Source organism: Phalacrocorax aristotelis, chromosome 2, assembly GCF_949628215.1.
Source record: "Phalacrocorax aristotelis chromosome 2, bGulAri2.1, whole genome shotgun sequence".
In the NCBI taxonomy this organism is placed as follows: Eukaryota; Metazoa; Chordata; class Aves; order Suliformes; family Phalacrocoracidae; genus Phalacrocorax; species Phalacrocorax aristotelis.
The window spans coordinates 142,908,791-142,925,268 of NC_134277.1; the positions used below are offsets into that span (position 1 = coordinate 142,908,791).

A 16,478-nucleotide genomic window follows, 5' to 3' on the forward strand; every position below is an offset into this window, starting at 1 on the left:
GCTCTGTTCCTCCCTCCCTCCCCGCGTGGGCGCCGCGGGAGTGGCAGGGCGAGCTCCGCCCCTCGGCGAGGCGGGCGCGGCGCTTCTCCCCTCCGCGGACTCGCCTCAGTGGGAGGCGGCGCGGGCGGCCGGGCCGGGCCGGTCCCGTTCGGGCCGCCCCGTCCCGCCCCGGGGTACCCAAGCCGTGGCTGAGGCGAGGGGAAGGGGGCGAGATGGCGTCGTGCGTGGGGAGCCGGACCCTGAGCAAGGACGACGTGAACTACCGCCTGCACTTCCGCATGATCAACGAGCAGCAGGTGGAGGACATCACGCTGGAGTTTTTCTACCGGCCGCACACCATCACCCTCCTTAGCTTCACCATCCTCAGCCTCATGGCCTTCGCCTTCACCAGGTGCGGATCCCCCGCCCCGCGGCGCCCCCGGCGCCGAGGGGGTTCCTGGGGTGGGGGTCGGGGATGAGGAGGGGGTCGGTCCCGGTCCCCCGCGGGCGAGGACGGGCCCGGCGGGCCGTGGTTCCTCCCGGGGGCGGGTTAAGGGGAGCCTGGGCACGGGGCCGTGACTTGCTGCGTCCTGTGCGGGCAGTGGTGTGCATCGCTGCCTGGCCGGCGAGCACCCCCCCGGGGCGGGGGGGCCCGGCGTCCGGAGAGCCCGGGGCCTCTCTGCTGCGTTCCCTGCGAACTTGTTGATCGTTTTGAGGCTGTCTGTTAAAGTCTCTACCGAAACGTGTGTTTCAAGCAGTTGCCAAAAATGCCTTTTATTAGACTGTCAAGAATGACATCACTCAGGCAGATAATTCGCCAAGCATTCAGTGGACACGAGCGACTGTTTCGTGTCATCGTTTTTATACAACGCACGCTGTCTGCGGCTTAGGCCCCGGTACCGATACGCTCAGCCACATCCTTTCCCCACCACAGGAACAGCTCTGTGGTGTTCGCCACTGCGGTCATTCATGGAAATAAAGCTAAGGATGGACACAGTCATTTTTGGGAGCCTTATTTGTAAACAAAGGGTATAGCAGTGCAGTCTGAAGGGTGTCTTGCGGTGTTTTTCTAAGTTGTGCCAGCTTTTAATGCCTCCTGCTGAATGGGGCTGGGAAGATGATAATATCATCCTCCTTTAGGCTAAATCGTGCAGGCTCTGAGCAAAGAGTGATTCCTGAGAGTTTTTAGCTGAATTGAACATAGTGCTTTGGGCTCATTTACACTTCTGTGACATTGTATGTACACAGATTTCAGTGGCCTTGGTGATTAAACTCTGTATTTGACAGAAGAACATCATTATTTGTCCCTAGGCCTGGTATACAGTTCAGTGTGTAATCTTCTGCCTTATTCTAAGAATCCAAGTGTATAGTTTTTATCAACTGTGAAAATAATGCTCAAGCCTGGGTTGAGCTGAGAAAGGACGATAAGGGAACGTAAAAAAGCGTAGCTGCAAATGGTCTGACGTGTGCTTTTTCTTGTTTCAACTTGTGCATGGCCCTAAGGAAGATTTTTTTGTGAACACATCCCTTGTTCTACTTAGGTAACAAGGTCTAAGCTAAGGTGGAATGACCCAGGGATCCCTTCTTAACTCTTAAATCGGAGACATGCTTCTGTGCTTTGGTACTATGTTTAATTAGACACCTTTGCTACAAGTGCTGTTGTCCTGTCTTCTGTGACCCAGTCGCTTTTCTCGTTATGGGGCTAATTTAGGTCAAACTTGTGAGTTACTAAGGGATTCTCATCCAGACGTTGTTCTGAAGGATTGATGGAATAGATCACTCACCTTTGGAGGAGGAAAATAATTTTGCTGTTAATTCTTTCGAGCAGAGGATGAGCCAAGCAACGATTTCAGAACTATGGAGTCTTCTAGGCCCAAAGAATATTGCTTCACTTCTGAGATGTTTGTTTGCTTTTTTCCAAGGGAATTGCTAGCTTTTCTTTCCATTTGTCTTGCTAGCTTTCTAACCCTGACTTCTTCAGTTTCATTTTCTTCCCCCTGTCTGTCTCTGCTTACCCTCAATTCCTGTGTTTAAATACCCATTGACTTCTCTTTAATTCTGCTCTAGTTCTCCTGTTCTCAGGTTGTGGAAGCTACTCTGATTTTTTTCTTACCCCCTGCTATTTCCAACAATTGCCGGAGTTTCCTAAACCTTGTGGGTGATACCAGAGTACTGCCTCTGTTGCCTTATTTGGGACACTACCGAAACCATATGTACTCTTTGAGAAGCTGGGAGAGAGTAGATAGCTCTCCTAGTCAATCTGTTAAGCAGGGGATTTTCTATTATACATTAATACTGATGTTAAGTAAAATTTATTTTTTAGGAACTTCAGGGTAGGCAGAGGAAATTCTGCTTCCCTTAAAGTCTTCCTTGTCTCTTCTCTAATTGTTTTATGTCAGAACTATGTGGGGGTTCATACAAACTTGGAAAAAACTTTTCCCTTGGATGTAGCAAGCTATAACGTTGGGTTTCCCTTGGAGTCACTGACACTAGTTGATACTGTCTTTGGGCTGCCAGGTAAAGGTGAAGATGAACTTCAGATAGCAATAATCTTCAGGTAGCATTAATAATAATAACAACCCACAAAAAAAAATTGAGTGTGTTTAACTTCTCTGTGTTAGAGCGGGGAGTAGGGGGTATTCTCATTTTTACAGCGCATCCTTCTAGTGCTTCTACAATGGCTGCAGCTGCCTTGGTTATTTCCTGATGAATGAGCCAGACACAGGCTCCTCTGATCCAGGCTGTGCCCTGGAGTGGAGGCGTGGAGTGGCTCTAGCTTTCCCTGTCCCTTTCTTGCCTGCAGAGAGGGATGTGGCCTTCTCTGAGCCTGGAGGGCAGGTGGGTGCTGGAGGGTACATTTTGTGGAGCGCAACAATGGGACTGAGGAAGAAGGTGACAGATTGGTGGCTTCTGGTGTGAAGTTGCAGGGGCTTACGGAAGCAGGAGTAAGACCTATGAGGATATAGGGCAGTTGTCTTTCACATCCCTTGATTAATGGAGTTGATTAAACTGGATTATTGTGCATTTTGGTTTGATTTGGGGAGTTTATGGAAGATTTTTTTTCCCATACACATGCACACACACTCTAAATTTAGTGTCCTAGCTATTTTTCCTCAGCGAAGTATCCTCATTTTTTTTTTCTTCGTGATGCAATAACTTACTAGTTTACATTTTTGTAATGTGCCAGTGTAATGTAGTGCTCTTGAGATGAGCAGGAGAGAGAAAAAGGTTATCCAGTTATTATGTGCTTTATTTTTTTTATTCTTCTCTAGAAAGCCACAGAATTGAAAAATGCACTGGTGAAGTGGGTTTAAATTGAGAGAGTTTTCATCTGTCCTCCCACACGAGCATTAGAAGCCTTGTTTTTGCTGCATGAACGCTTATATTTCAAAGTCAGCATCGAAGTTCCTAAGGCTAAGTGAGGAGATGATTTAGCACATTTTCCTGATTGCAGCTTTTTGTGACTGTCTTTCTTCCAACAGTTATTTTGCTCCCCTGTTCTTTTGGCATTCCCCAAAACAGTTCTTCCAAGCAAACACTATAATTCTTATTCTAACTAGTGCACAGTAGCAAGTCTCTTGCTCCCACCTGTTTTTACCTGCTTCTGGCAAGAACATTGGTTGTCTATCCCTTTGAAAGGTATCTGCAAGCCAAATGAAATCCCTCTACCACTCACTGGGAATGAAATGCAGTTTAACACCGCATCTTTGTTGATCTTTGGGGGAAGTGGTGCCAACATGACTAGGACAGCTTTCCTGAAGCTAAGTAGTACTCAGAATCCTGATATTTAAAGTTGAGGACCCTTCAGCCCAGCTGGCGCAACAATTAAGTAATATAATCACAGTGTCTTTTACCTCTTTCTTGGCCACTGTGAATTGTACCGTGATGTGACTCTAGTAATCTGTTCTCTCTTAACAAAAAAACCCGAAAGAAATTCCCCCACATGCTGGCACTTGTGACAGCGTGTGTGTGTGTGTATTATTTGCATACGTTAAAACAGGAATATGGTTTTCCTATGTGAGCCATGGGAGCCTGAGGCTCTGGCTGGGAAGCGCGCTGCATGGCATGAGGCTCTTGAGATTGCCAAGGGAGCCAGGGTTAAGGTCTGGAACTTGGGCTTCAGAGCTGGTGTAAAGTGTCAGGCTGTGCAGCAAGGCTGCTGGAAAATGACTGGTAAATCTGGACTGAGCTGGTTTTAAAAAAATGCTGTGAGGAGTCCCTGAGGCCTGCAGAGAAACCATCCATGTTTAATGTACTTTTTCCTGCCATACAGTTAAGCTAACACAGTGCTTAAATGCCTCACAATGATGGAAGTCTGCTGTGGAACTGTTGAGGTTCAGTTTTGAGGGAAAGGGAAACAATTTGACAAAGTGAGAAATATTTTATAACTGCAGCAAATATCTACTGTGGAACGCATTTATGCTGTCACAGATTCTTTACTGAACCATCCAGAAATGTGACAGGTGCTCTGCCAGGGAGAGCGTTACTCCTCTAAAGTTTGCTAGGAATTTTTTCGTATCATGGGTTGGGAATAAAGAAAGGAATATATTTAAATAGATAAACTGATCCTAAGTACATGAAAATTACCCAGATGGCAAAACTTTGATTTCAGTCATAGTGGGTGATACATTACGAAATATTAGCTATGTATATTAGGTAGTCTGAAGTTTGTTTCTGTTTGTATTACTGAAGTATCTTAGAAGCTGACTGCTGGTTAGAAGACTTGGGTGGGCTTTTTTTTGTTCATCTCACTGCTGTACACTGTATGTTCTAGAAGAGCTCAGTCAAGTTTGCCTTGGCATTCCAAACTGAATTCTTAGGTGCCTCTTCTGGCCACAATATGACAGTAGCACAAATAGTACTGGGTATTTTATTTGGAGCTTTAACTTAATGGATCTAAAAGCAAGTTGAGATTTTTCCCTGGTTCTTTTAAATTGTGCCATCTTTTTATTATACATGGATTCTAAGCTGTGTAATGGTTACTTCCAAAGGCTGATTGTAATCATTATTTGCCCACTCTCTGCACTCACGTCAGGCACTTGGCATTGGGAACAGGCCAAGAGAATTGAAGGGGATTGTGAGCAGCAGCAAAACAGCAGAAGCAAACCTAGGACTTGCATCCAGGCTTCCAGAGTTTTTGGTCTAGGTCTTTGTTTGCTGTGTAAAATAATTCTGATGACGTTTTTGTGAACATTAAAGCAGGAAGATTTTTTTCACCTTGTATTAAATTTAGTCATTGCTTCTGCATTGACTTCTAACAATGCTTATGGCTCACATGTATTGATTTATGTTTAACTGTCTTGTGAGAAAGGGATACGCAGAAGCGCCGAGTAAGATCATTCAGTGCATTTCCTATCTTGACTTGTTATATAACCAGCATGCTTATTTCTTGTACTTAATTTCCATGTAGTTTTATTTAAATAATATGGTATCTTCAGAGCCTTTCAACTTCATCCTTATAATGTACTTTAATACTTTGATGTTGTCTGTCTCTTCAGGGATGATTCTGTCCCAGAGGATAATATTTGGAGGGGTATCCTCTCTGTGATTTTCTTCTTTCTAATCATCAGTGTTCTAGCTTTTCCTAATGGTGAGTAAGGTATTTATTGTTTATACTTCTCTTTTTGTAACATGTGAATTTCTCTTTATTGCCACTATATTTGTTTTGATTTTTATTGAAGTACCAAATTTTTGTTGTGTTTTTTTCCCTTTTCTTTATGCTTTTGAATTCCTTTATGTTAAGGAACAGTCTAAAAATGGGTTGCAGTCATACTGAGTGGAGATAACGGTAAAATGCAAGTTATTTATAGCTTGTCTGTATCTAACAAGAAAGTCAGGTTCTCAAAATCAGTGTCTCTATTTGCAGATGCGCAGTTGCAGCTCAGATTGCCAAGTAGTGATGCTGCCAGATCCTTAAACAACGTTTGAAAGGAGTCTGCCTCAGTGTGTTTTAACAGAAGTGTCATTCTACAAATTCTTAGAGATATATCACCTTACATAAATCACCTTACCAGAAGCTAGTGATAGTTAGAAATGGTCTAAGTCACATTACAATGTAAAACCACAGTTTCTCAGTAGAAGCTTAAGTTGAACAAAAGTTTCGGTAATTGTGTGAGGAGCAGAGTGTGCAAAAAGGTAAAAACCCTTGCATGACACTTAATTCTGTGGAGAAAATGCTGTCTTCCTATTGGTGGTTTGGGGCTTCTTGTTTGTTTGTTTTAATTTATTTATTATTTATTTATAATTTTTACTTATTGGCATCAGCAAGAGCATAATTCTTGTATCAAGTCTAAACTGTCTCAGGATTGGCAATGTTCAGGAAAAAACAGTGACTGAGCTCAGGGCAGCTTTGTACTTCAAAGCTGGGATGTATTTTTCTCATATTTTAAAAGTCATTAACCGTACTTTTCGAAAAGTGCTCCCTGAAAAACTGAATGCCAGAGGGAAGTGAGCTTTATGCGTACAGTGCTGAAAGAGCGGTCCACAGTGTGTGCTGAAAATATTTGTTCTTGCTCCCTAAATGTGTGATTCATGTTTAGAGATTTTCCAGTGTCACCAGGCTTACCTTCTCTGCTCTTCATGCTGAGAGGCTTTTGATCTAATAAAGTCAGTTTAATCACTGGCTCTAAAGTAAATAAAATTGATCACTGATAAAGAGCATAGGTATCTTACTTCTTGTCAGATACATGATACTCATTTTGGAAGTTTTAGGAGGCCTGTTCGCTAACATTTCATTGTTGCCTGAAAGCTAAGCACCACGTTTCTTTGCAAGCACACAGAAATTTTTATTTGATGACTTCGTTGGGAGTAGGTTGTGTGTGAGCTGTGCTCTAGAAACCAGATGAAGAGATCCTCAGGTGACACCTGATATATGGTGCCCGCTGAGCTAACAGCATACTACTGTTCTGGGAACAACTCCATAAAAATAATGGAGAATTTTGCCTACACTCTACTGATTGGCAGTCTCCTTTTCTTCTCTGAAATCTACTGTTACCTTTTTGTTTTAACATAGAGCCCCCACTTTTGGGTATGTTACATAGTTTGATGGAGAACTCATCTGTGCTCATGCCAAATCCTCATATGAGAAATACTCAAGAATAGAAAAAAAGATTATGTGGTTCTTGTTGACTGTCTTCTAATAAGATTTTTGTTTACTGTCCACAGGACCCTTTACACGTCCACACCCTGCAATATGGAGAATGGTTTTTGGTAAGTTTAAGTTGTGTCTCTGACTTTCAGTGCTTCTGCAGGACCAGCCGTTTTAACTTTCAGATGAGTGGAATTGTCATGAAATGTAATTGTGCATCAAACTTGTGTGAATGTCACTTCCCTCCCACTTCTGAGCGGTTGTTTATAATCTGTTCTTAATTATGCTTGGGAATGTTGTTGTAGTTGCTCTGTGTCAGGGTGGTGTAAATTACATCACCAGAAAGGGATCATTCATTCTGATACTCTGTTTTAATCCTGTTTTGTGTTTGTGCTTCCTAATCACCTTCCCCCACACCCTCCCTACTGCCATCTATTCCCACCTCAAAAAAGTTTTTTTTATAGCTATTGCATGTACTATCTGCCTTCTAACTAAACCCAGTTTAGTAAGGTGCTTCTTGTCATTATTGACAAAATACGCTATTGATATGTTTGTTAAATTGCATAATTGTATAGCTTAACATACATTTGTTAATATTCTTAACGTGTATATATTCTTATAATTTCAGCAAAAACACCTGTAAATGTTAGTTGCATTTTCAGTTTGGAAAAAAAAATCCTATTAACTACAGATGCGAGTGAAAACCTGCTCTTTAAACATCTGAATTAAATGGCAAAAACATAAGGAATTTTAATTTGAAACAACTCAGGGTTCACAGAGCATATCCTTTAAGCACATTTGCAGAGAATTAGGCATATTTGATTTAAAAGCTGATCAATTTCTTTTTATGGGGAGTGAATGTTTCTCTCTCCAGCCACCTTGTGTAGCTAAAAATAAGTAGCCTCCCAAAGCAGCCGATTACTCATCTGTTGACGTTGAGAGGATACTGCTGATTAGATAGTACTCATTAAAGAATCCTGTTCCTTTTGAAGTTTGGGCAACACAGGTCCTACCGCTGATTTCAGGTTTCAGCAAATGTAAAGTAAAAGCTCATTCTCAATGTTCATACTGTCAGAGCTTGACCCCCTGTACTTCTGGGGAAAAGGCTGTATGCAAAATCAAGAGCAATGTTTTCCCAGTATAATTCTGCTCCTTCTGGCATGGCTTATTTAGCTGTTGCTGGTGTCTCGGACTTGTTCAGTAGGTGACAGGCAGGAGTAGTGTGCCTCAGCATTTCAGGATGCACCCTTGCCTGCATGCTGTACTTCTTGCAGTAGTGTGGCATCTGTTTACCTGATGTGTTTTTAGGATGTACTGCAGAGAACAGTATATATAGAATCATAGAATCATTAAGGTTGGAAAAGACCTCTAGGATCATCAGGTCTAACCATCAACCCAACAACTTTCTGTTCATGCGTGCGTACTTGCACGGAAGTTGTTCGCTAGCATATGCTGGAGGTTAATAACATGTAAGTTCTGGTTATAGTTTAAAATAACTTTTTAGAATTGCTATAGTTTATTTTGGATGGCAGATACTAAGTTTATTCACATTAATCTTTTTGCCTTCCGTGACATTGCTGCAGGATACAAGTAAGTTGGAGTGCTAGACTATGGAAATGGTGTTAGTGTTTATATGCCTCTTCCAAATGTGGTCTTAGATAGCTGTGAACTTGTGAATAATGTAAAGATATGCTCCCAACAGCAACTTCATCTACCCACAGGTCTACACCTAGGACTTTTAACTTCTTACAAGTTTTTCTTTCTTAAAAAAAAAAATCCATATTCAGACATTGGGAGGAAAGAGGCAGTAGTCCCAAGTGCAACAGCCTTTCATAATTTATAATGGTGTGAAAACAAATAATAATCATCTTTATCCTTAAAAGCTTCAAACAGCAAATTTTCCAGCTCAGAAAAGTAACTCAAACATGCATTAGTTTATATTTATAACTACTCTTTACTGCCAGTATAGCTCAGAATTGCCAGGTGGAATTATTAAATTGATTCTTGTGTTGAAATCTGCATATTGGCTTAGGGACCTGCATTAGTGAGACCCAGAGTACTTAAAGCAAAGGGACAGAGCTAATCCAGTCCTGGGGTCCTAATGTATCTCTTATAAAGAGCTTCCTGATCACAGCCTTATACTACTTGTGTCTGAACTGCTTAGACTGATTGGGTTCATGCAGTCAAACATGTATTATATCAGTTGAAACAGGAGGTGATGTGAAGGGCTGAGCGCTCAGCGTTACCATCTGACTTGTGTCTCTTAAGCTTTTTTGCATGTAGCCACTATATGTAGAAAACTCATTTGCGCAAACTGGGCATGTACAGAGCAACAGTTTGAAAGCAGCTTTTTGGACTCCCTGTGTCCTGAGGAGTTTTGTGAGCGAACCTGATTTTAAAGCTGAGTCTTTTTGCAGGTCTCAGTGTGCTATATTTTCTGTTCCTGGTGTTCGTGCTCTTCCTTAACTTTGAGCAGGTAAAAGCAGTGATGTACTGGCTGGATCCTAATCTTCGATATGCTACAAGGGAAGCAGATATTATGGTATGTATCCGTGGCACTTTATTGGACACTTTGGCTAATTTAGGTATGTTTTACGTGAGTGGGAAGGGATAAGTCCGAATTTGCTGGCATGAGCAGCGCAAGTTTGTGCCTATACTTGACAGAGTCAACAAGTCTTTTGTATCAACTGGTATTTATTTACATTGAAATCAATTGGTGTGAAAAACACCAATTTTCTGTGTTTTTCCTAATGCAGATGTTCAGATGAGCATGCAGTCAGGAGTGTGAGATATGTTTGCACTGGGGTGGCTCTGGATTCCTTTAAATAATAGATACGAGCTTGGATACTGAAAATAGACTTAGCAAGGCAGTATCTAAATAAGGCCTGTATATGTGTGTCTCCCAGATGAGGTTTTTTTTTTAATGCTATGATGCTGCACTCAGAGAACTTTGGTCTTGCCTTATTGCTCTAAGCTTATTACATCACTGGCATGCTACTGAGCATGTGGAAATCCAGGTACAGCAACTGCAGGGCTCTGCTGACTTCCAGCTACCCAACTAAGCACTGGTGCCGTTACCATTGGGAAATTACTTCCACGGTCCATGGTCTGGAGTGGCATGTAAAGCCAGGCTGGTTGTTCTGCCTGTTGAGCAGCTTGCAGAAAGCTTTCAATAGAAAGAACTTTCCCCTTCAGGTGAGGGCGCTAGCACAGGGAGTTAAAGTACTAAAATGAGCCTGGGAGAAGTATGTGAGGTATGTTCGGAAGCAGGCAGAAGAGGGTGTGAGTGGCTGAGCACCAAGCAGAAGAGAGTTACTGTGTGGAGAGGCAAGAGTTGTCAGTCTTGTCCTCTTCACATTGCACCCCGTTACTGCCCAACATGTGACCAGTGTGCTTCCTTGCCCTTGGGTTTGCCATGGTCACCTGTTGTGTAGTAGGTGCTGTTATGAGACTCATGCCTCAAGAGTAAGAAAATACACCAACTGTCTTTGGCAAATACCAGCTTACTGCATATGCAAACTACTGCACAACACCTCATCAGCAGTGGCTGCAAACTCCTGCCCTGTAGCACATAGGAGGGAATGGAAATCTTTACAGCGCAGTGAGCTTACATTCGTTGATTGGTATTGAGGGCTGCATACAGGCTCCTTACCTGGAAAACTCTGGATGCTTCAGGTGTTGCACCTCAGCTGCTCAGCAGTACGTGTTGTGCATCTCCAGCATCCAGAGTAGGGCTGTGACTTTCTGTTCTGCAGGAGATGTGAGGTGTAGGCAGCCTGCTGTAAGGGTGGTGGGAGGACATGCTGCTAAATGGAGCATGAGCATGGGAGGTAGTGATGTTGCTGAGCAACAAAAGGGAGCTGAGATGAGGAGTCTGTTGGTAAGTCAGATTCACCTGGGATTCCTGTCATTTAAGTTAGAAATAGATTTAAGTTAGGGGAGGACTAGTATTACTACAGGCATAGAGTGACAGTACAGCAGATTCCCTGACTGTAGCAGTCAGTGGAAACTTACTCTGTACTACTTTGCAATCCTGATACTGTCACTTAAAGTTGGAGTAAATTTTTAAAGTGCAACTATAATGAAGGCTGCAGCTTGGTTTCTTGCACAGGGTTAGTAAAGTTGCTTGAGTATAAAAGTTCAACACGTTTCACTGTATGACTGGCAGAGCTGCAGCTGGAAAGATGAGATAGCAGCAGCAAAGGCCCAGTAAGAATAAAAGCAAGAGCCCTGGGAAAAAGCTTACTTTCGGAGTAACCTCATTGTGTTCAGTCATCATAGAGTTTCAGATACCACGGTGCAGCTGGGCGCCTGCACCTTCCGTTGTACATTCTGTGCTTCTCATGCTGACAAATGAGCCAGTTTCAGATCTTTTTGGTGGGTACATGCACTGAAGCTGCAGCTTTGCTATCCTTAGGACAGGTAGTGCACCCTTCTCTGAATGACCAGCAGCACTGGCATGTGTCAGAAGCAATACCACGCTTTCACTTCAGGGAGAACCAGCAGTAAGGGTTAGTTACAATTTCATAGTGAGACTTAACTGCCTGCTGATTTGTGTGAAATTGTGCATCCTTCTCTTTATGGAGACCAGGATTTAAATCTTTCTCTGCCATCCCCTTTTCAACTTGATCACTGTTCTTTTGTGCAGTATTAGCAAAATTCTGGCCTGAAAGAGAATCCTTTCTTAGTTCAACAGCACTAAGCAGTGTTGTGTTGTCGCCTGCAGGTGGCAATATATATTTTAGGAGGGTTGGAAAGTGGAGATCTTTTTTAAATATGTGTTTCCAGTTGGGAATAGTTCAGTTTGTGCCCAGTGACGAGACAGAACCCCACAGATGCAGCCTCCTGGTGACCTACAGATAATTTTTTGTTGGGCAGTGATTTCTAGCACTTGCTGTACAACATGATGAGAGAACACATTTCCTTTGTTATTGACGACTAGAATATTAATTCATATTCTTGAGGAATCTGCCACTCATCAGTGACAAAACAGTTGCAAGTTCCCTTTGATTCCACATACCACCACCCCCAATTCAGCCCTGTGACTGAACTCTCTCCATATCATTTAACCTGAGCATCACTTCATTAAGGCTGGAAAGGTCATCGAGTCTAACCATCAACCCAACATCACCAGGTCTCCTAAACCATGTCCAGAAGTTACATGCCTACACGTTTTTTTGAACACCTCCAGGGATAGTGACTCCACCACCTCTCTGGGCAGCCTCTTCCAATGCTTGACCACTCTTTCAGTAAAGAAATTTTTCCTAATATCCAATGTAAACCTCCCCTGATACAGCTTGCGGCCATTTCCTCTTGTCCTATAGCTAGTAACTTGGGAGAAGAGACCAACGCCCACCTTGCTACAGCCTCCTTTCAGGTAGTTGTAGAGAGCGATAAGGTCTCCCCTCAGCCTCCTCTTGTCCAGGCTAAACAACCCCAGTTCCCTCAACCTCTTCTCACCAGACTTGCTCTCCAGACCCTTCACCAGCTTCATTGCCCTTCTCTGGACATGCTTCAGCACCTCAATGTCTTTCTTGTACTGAGGGGCCCAAATCTGAACACAATATTCAAGGTGTGGCCGCACCTGTGCCGAGTACAGGGGCACGATCACTTCCCTGCTCCTGCTGGCCACGCTATTCCTGATACAATCCAGGACGCTGTTGGCCTTCTTGGCCGCCTGGGCACACTGCTGGCTCATGTTCAGCCAACTGTTGAACAACACCCCCAGGTCCTTCTCTGCCAGGCAGCTTTCCAACCACTCTTCCCCAGGCCTGTAGCGTTGCATGGGGTTGTTGTGACCCAAGTGCAGGACCCAGCACTTGGCCTTGTTAAACCTCATACAGTTGGCCTTGGCCCATCGATCCAGCCTGTCCAGGTCCCCCTGTAGAGCCTTCCTACCCTTGAGCAGATCAACACTCCTGCCCAACTTGGTGTTGTCTGCAAGCTTACTGAGAGTGCATTTGATCCCCTCATCCAGATCATTGATAAATATGTTAAACAAGACTGGCCCCAACACAGAGCCCTGGGGAATCCTGCTCGTGACCGGCCGCCAACTGAATTTAGCTCGGTTCACCACAACTCTCTGGCCTTGGACATCCAGCCAGTTTTTTACCCAGCAAAGAGTACACCTGTCTAAGCCATGAGCCTCCAGCTTCTTTAGGAGAATGCTGTGGGAGATGGTGTTAGAGGCTTTGCTAAAGTCCAGGCAGACAACATCCCTCATCCACTAGGTGGGTCACCTGGTCATAGAAGGAGATCAGGCTGGTCAAGCAGGACCTGCCTTTCATGAACCCATGATGGCTGGGCCGGATCCCCTGGTTGTCCTGCACTTGCCTGGTGAGCACACTCAGGATGATCTGCTCCATGACCTTCCCCGGTACTGAGGTCAGGCTGACGGGCCTGTAGTTCCCCAGATCCTCCTTCTGGCCCTTGTAGATGGACATCACATTGGAAAACAATGCAGAATATGAATGTTCTGGAAAATTGCTTTCATGAGGAAAATAAGACACAAAAGATACTTAAATGAACATTTTGGTGAGTAACATAACATTATAAACTGGTGAGGATTAGCCACTGATAAGCCACATCTGAACACCAGACAGCATGAAAATGGGCAAATGTGGTTATTTCAGATCAAGACCCCAAAGAATAGCAAATAACTATTTTCTGGAGTATTGTTTGCTGGTTTTATTTTTATTGAGTTTTATTGCTCCTGCTGTTCCTCTGTCATGTAAGAAATAAATGCTTTTTCAAGCATCAAGGTCTATTCTAACTCCCTTCAAATTAAAGCTGTACTTTGATGATATTGAATCTTAATACTGAAAGTTTTCCTGCAGAGTTTAGAAGGACAAGAAAGTAGAGTAATGCCTATTTTAATATTCTTATAATTTCAGGCTTATTGCACTGGATAGAAATAAGTTTCTTCATTCTAGTGTTTCTGAAGCTGCCTGTTGATTGAGGTTTTGTGGTTTTTATTTTTTTTTTTTTTAATCTTTCTTTCATTAACAGGAGTATGCTGTGAACTGTCATGTCATCACCTGGGAGAGAATCCTCAGCCACTTTGATATATTTGCTTTTGGGCATTTCTGGGGCTGGGCTATGAAGGCTTTGCTGATCCGCAGCTATGGGCTGTGCTGGACTATTAGCATCACCTGGGAGCTCACTGAGGTAGGCCACCCATTTCTCTTAATTATAAGCAAATGTTTGAGACTTGAATTGTTCGTGGGGGAAATGTGAGTGTTACTAGAAGGATGACTCGCTAGTTCTCAGTATAGATTCACATTTTAAGGCTTATGAACCAGATGCTGAGCAATCAATGCAGTTGCGTTAGTGGACAACAGCGAGCTGGGGTTTAGGTAAGTGATGTAATACTACTTGAACAGGAGGGAAGTCTAGACCAGCCTATTGGTGCCATCCGTAATTTGGTTTTCTGCTGTTACAGCAGTCAACACTCATGCTACTTCAGATGTTGACTAATATGCCCTGATTAAGAGCAATTGTCCTCCTTTTTCACCTTGCAATACCTGTGATCTACTGTCACGATCCCTTACGCCAAATACAACAGTGTTACACATTGTGTATAGTCATGCATTCTGTACAGTGAAATGGAGTTGAGGGATCCCTAAAGAAAATGTGAAGACCTGTGAGGAGAAGTCTGTATGGAATGGCAAGACACCATTCTGTGTGTTGTTTTCTGTCATAAGGCCTGAGTGCGTGGCCCTTCTTTTGTTAAATTGTACTCCACAAACCAAGTTTATTCATGTTCACTGACATAAAAACGTGATTTTCACTAGACCTGGGTCTAAGCTAGATCATGTGTGGTGTAGTGCTCTGCACCATGGTTTGGAGGCCCACTGACTTATTTTTGTTGTCTAGCTTTACTGCAGTTCTCCCAAGCACATGCTTAAGTCATTTGACTGTTGGCACTTTTAATCCAAAATAGGATATGAAAAAAATACAAATACTTGACTTGATTCAGTTAACTGAGTGTTTCTAGGACTGCTGGTACTTATTGTTAGATCTGTTTTAAGACTTCAAGCTGATTAATTGCTACTCCAAATATTTTAATTTCCATGTAACCTAGAGCTTGATTAGTAGAATATGTGTCACCTAAAATCCAAGGATGTGTTTCCATAAAAATGAATTTAACTTCATTATATTCTCTGGACAATTCTGAAAAAAAAAAATATCAAATTTTTATCAGCTTTTGGGACATCATGGTCTAACCTGTCACACTTAGTATTTTAAGTGTAGATGTAAACACCTGAATTTAGTCCTTGAAGTGATAGTTTTCTGTAGAGCTTGCTGCCTTGAGAATGCTTGGCTCATCTGACAAGACATTTGTAATTCAGAAACATAGATAGGGATTCAGTTGTCTAAAATTAAATTTCTGGGTTTGAAAATACTGGTGCCATAAGTTCCGTTTCAAAACATGTTTTTGTTCTGTGGCATTGGCTGTTTTCTAAGGTATTTTGAAACTGCTTAAGATAGGGATTTCACAAGTGCCCATTCACAGAAAACAACTTTGCTAGTTATTGTACTAATTTTTCCCTCTGGAAAAGAATAAATCTGGATTTGTTTCACACACCGTCTTATTGTTCAGTTGATCATCATGCAACCATAATCTTCAATTTGACACCACATGGGGTGTCTAGTATTCCCTGTTGTTGAAAGGCAGATTATTAGAACCGACAATATGTTGGGTAAGGTTCAGCATATAAAGAGGTTATTACCACTCAAATCGATTTTTAATGAATTAGTTAATTTAGGAGAGTCATTAGAAACCTACAGAAGTTATCAGGGCAGTTAAATAGGGATTATCTGTGCATCTCCTATTAGCATTAATGGATTTCAGCTGGCTCCCTGTTCTGAAACGGAACGCTTGGCTTGTGCTTCATACTATCTGATTAAAGTTGGTGTCTTAGTCTGAGAAAACAGGTAGTACCTTAGAGATGGTCTGGATAATGCTTGTGCTCTGGTTTTTGCTGCCTTATTATCTTTAACTTCTGGTGTCTTTGACTGGATTATTGCAGATTGAAATTAGGAGCCTAGTGACTCTTTCAGGTTAAATTAATTTAAAACATGAAAGGAAAACTTAGCAGGAATATGAGCAACATTGTATAGCTTGGGTCCTGAAGAGATATTCAAGTTTTCCTTTCTACAGGTTGAAATTCCCATAGCTTAAAAAAAGAACAAAACCCAAGTTGCTTTAATATACTTTTGCAAGAGTTTTCAAAGGAACTCTCATTGTCAGTATCAGTCACTGTAATTTATTATAAATGGACCAGTATTCATTCTTGCTGTGTACAGAAAACGTTCTTCATGCTCCTTTTCCCACATCTGATTTTTTCAATATTTTATTTGTACGTTTGTTAACAAAAAAGAATCTTTATTACAAAATCATACCAATAGT

General features: G+C 42.4%; 1 protein-coding gene across 2 annotated transcripts in view; it reads left to right on the plus strand.

The window, feature by feature from the left end:
- The first annotated feature begins 43 nt into the window (after positions 1–43).
- PTDSS1 (phosphatidylserine synthase 1) overlaps positions 44–16,478 on the plus strand; it is a 33,671-nt gene continuing 17,236 nt past the window's right edge. The window contains exons 1-5 of one of the 2 annotated variants that reach the window (XM_075085451.1): positions 44–391; positions 5,478–5,569; positions 7,144–7,188; positions 9,484–9,608; positions 14,075–14,233. In XM_075085451.1, the coding sequence (XP_074941552.1) occupies positions 213–391; positions 5,478–5,569; positions 7,144–7,188; positions 9,484–9,608; positions 14,075–14,233 (600 nt within the window). In that variant the 5' untranslated portion in view covers positions 44–212. The remainder of the gene's footprint in view (positions 392–5,477; positions 5,570–7,143; positions 7,189–9,483; positions 9,609–14,074; positions 14,234–16,478) is intronic. The other variant, XM_075085449.1, reaches the window with a different exon arrangement.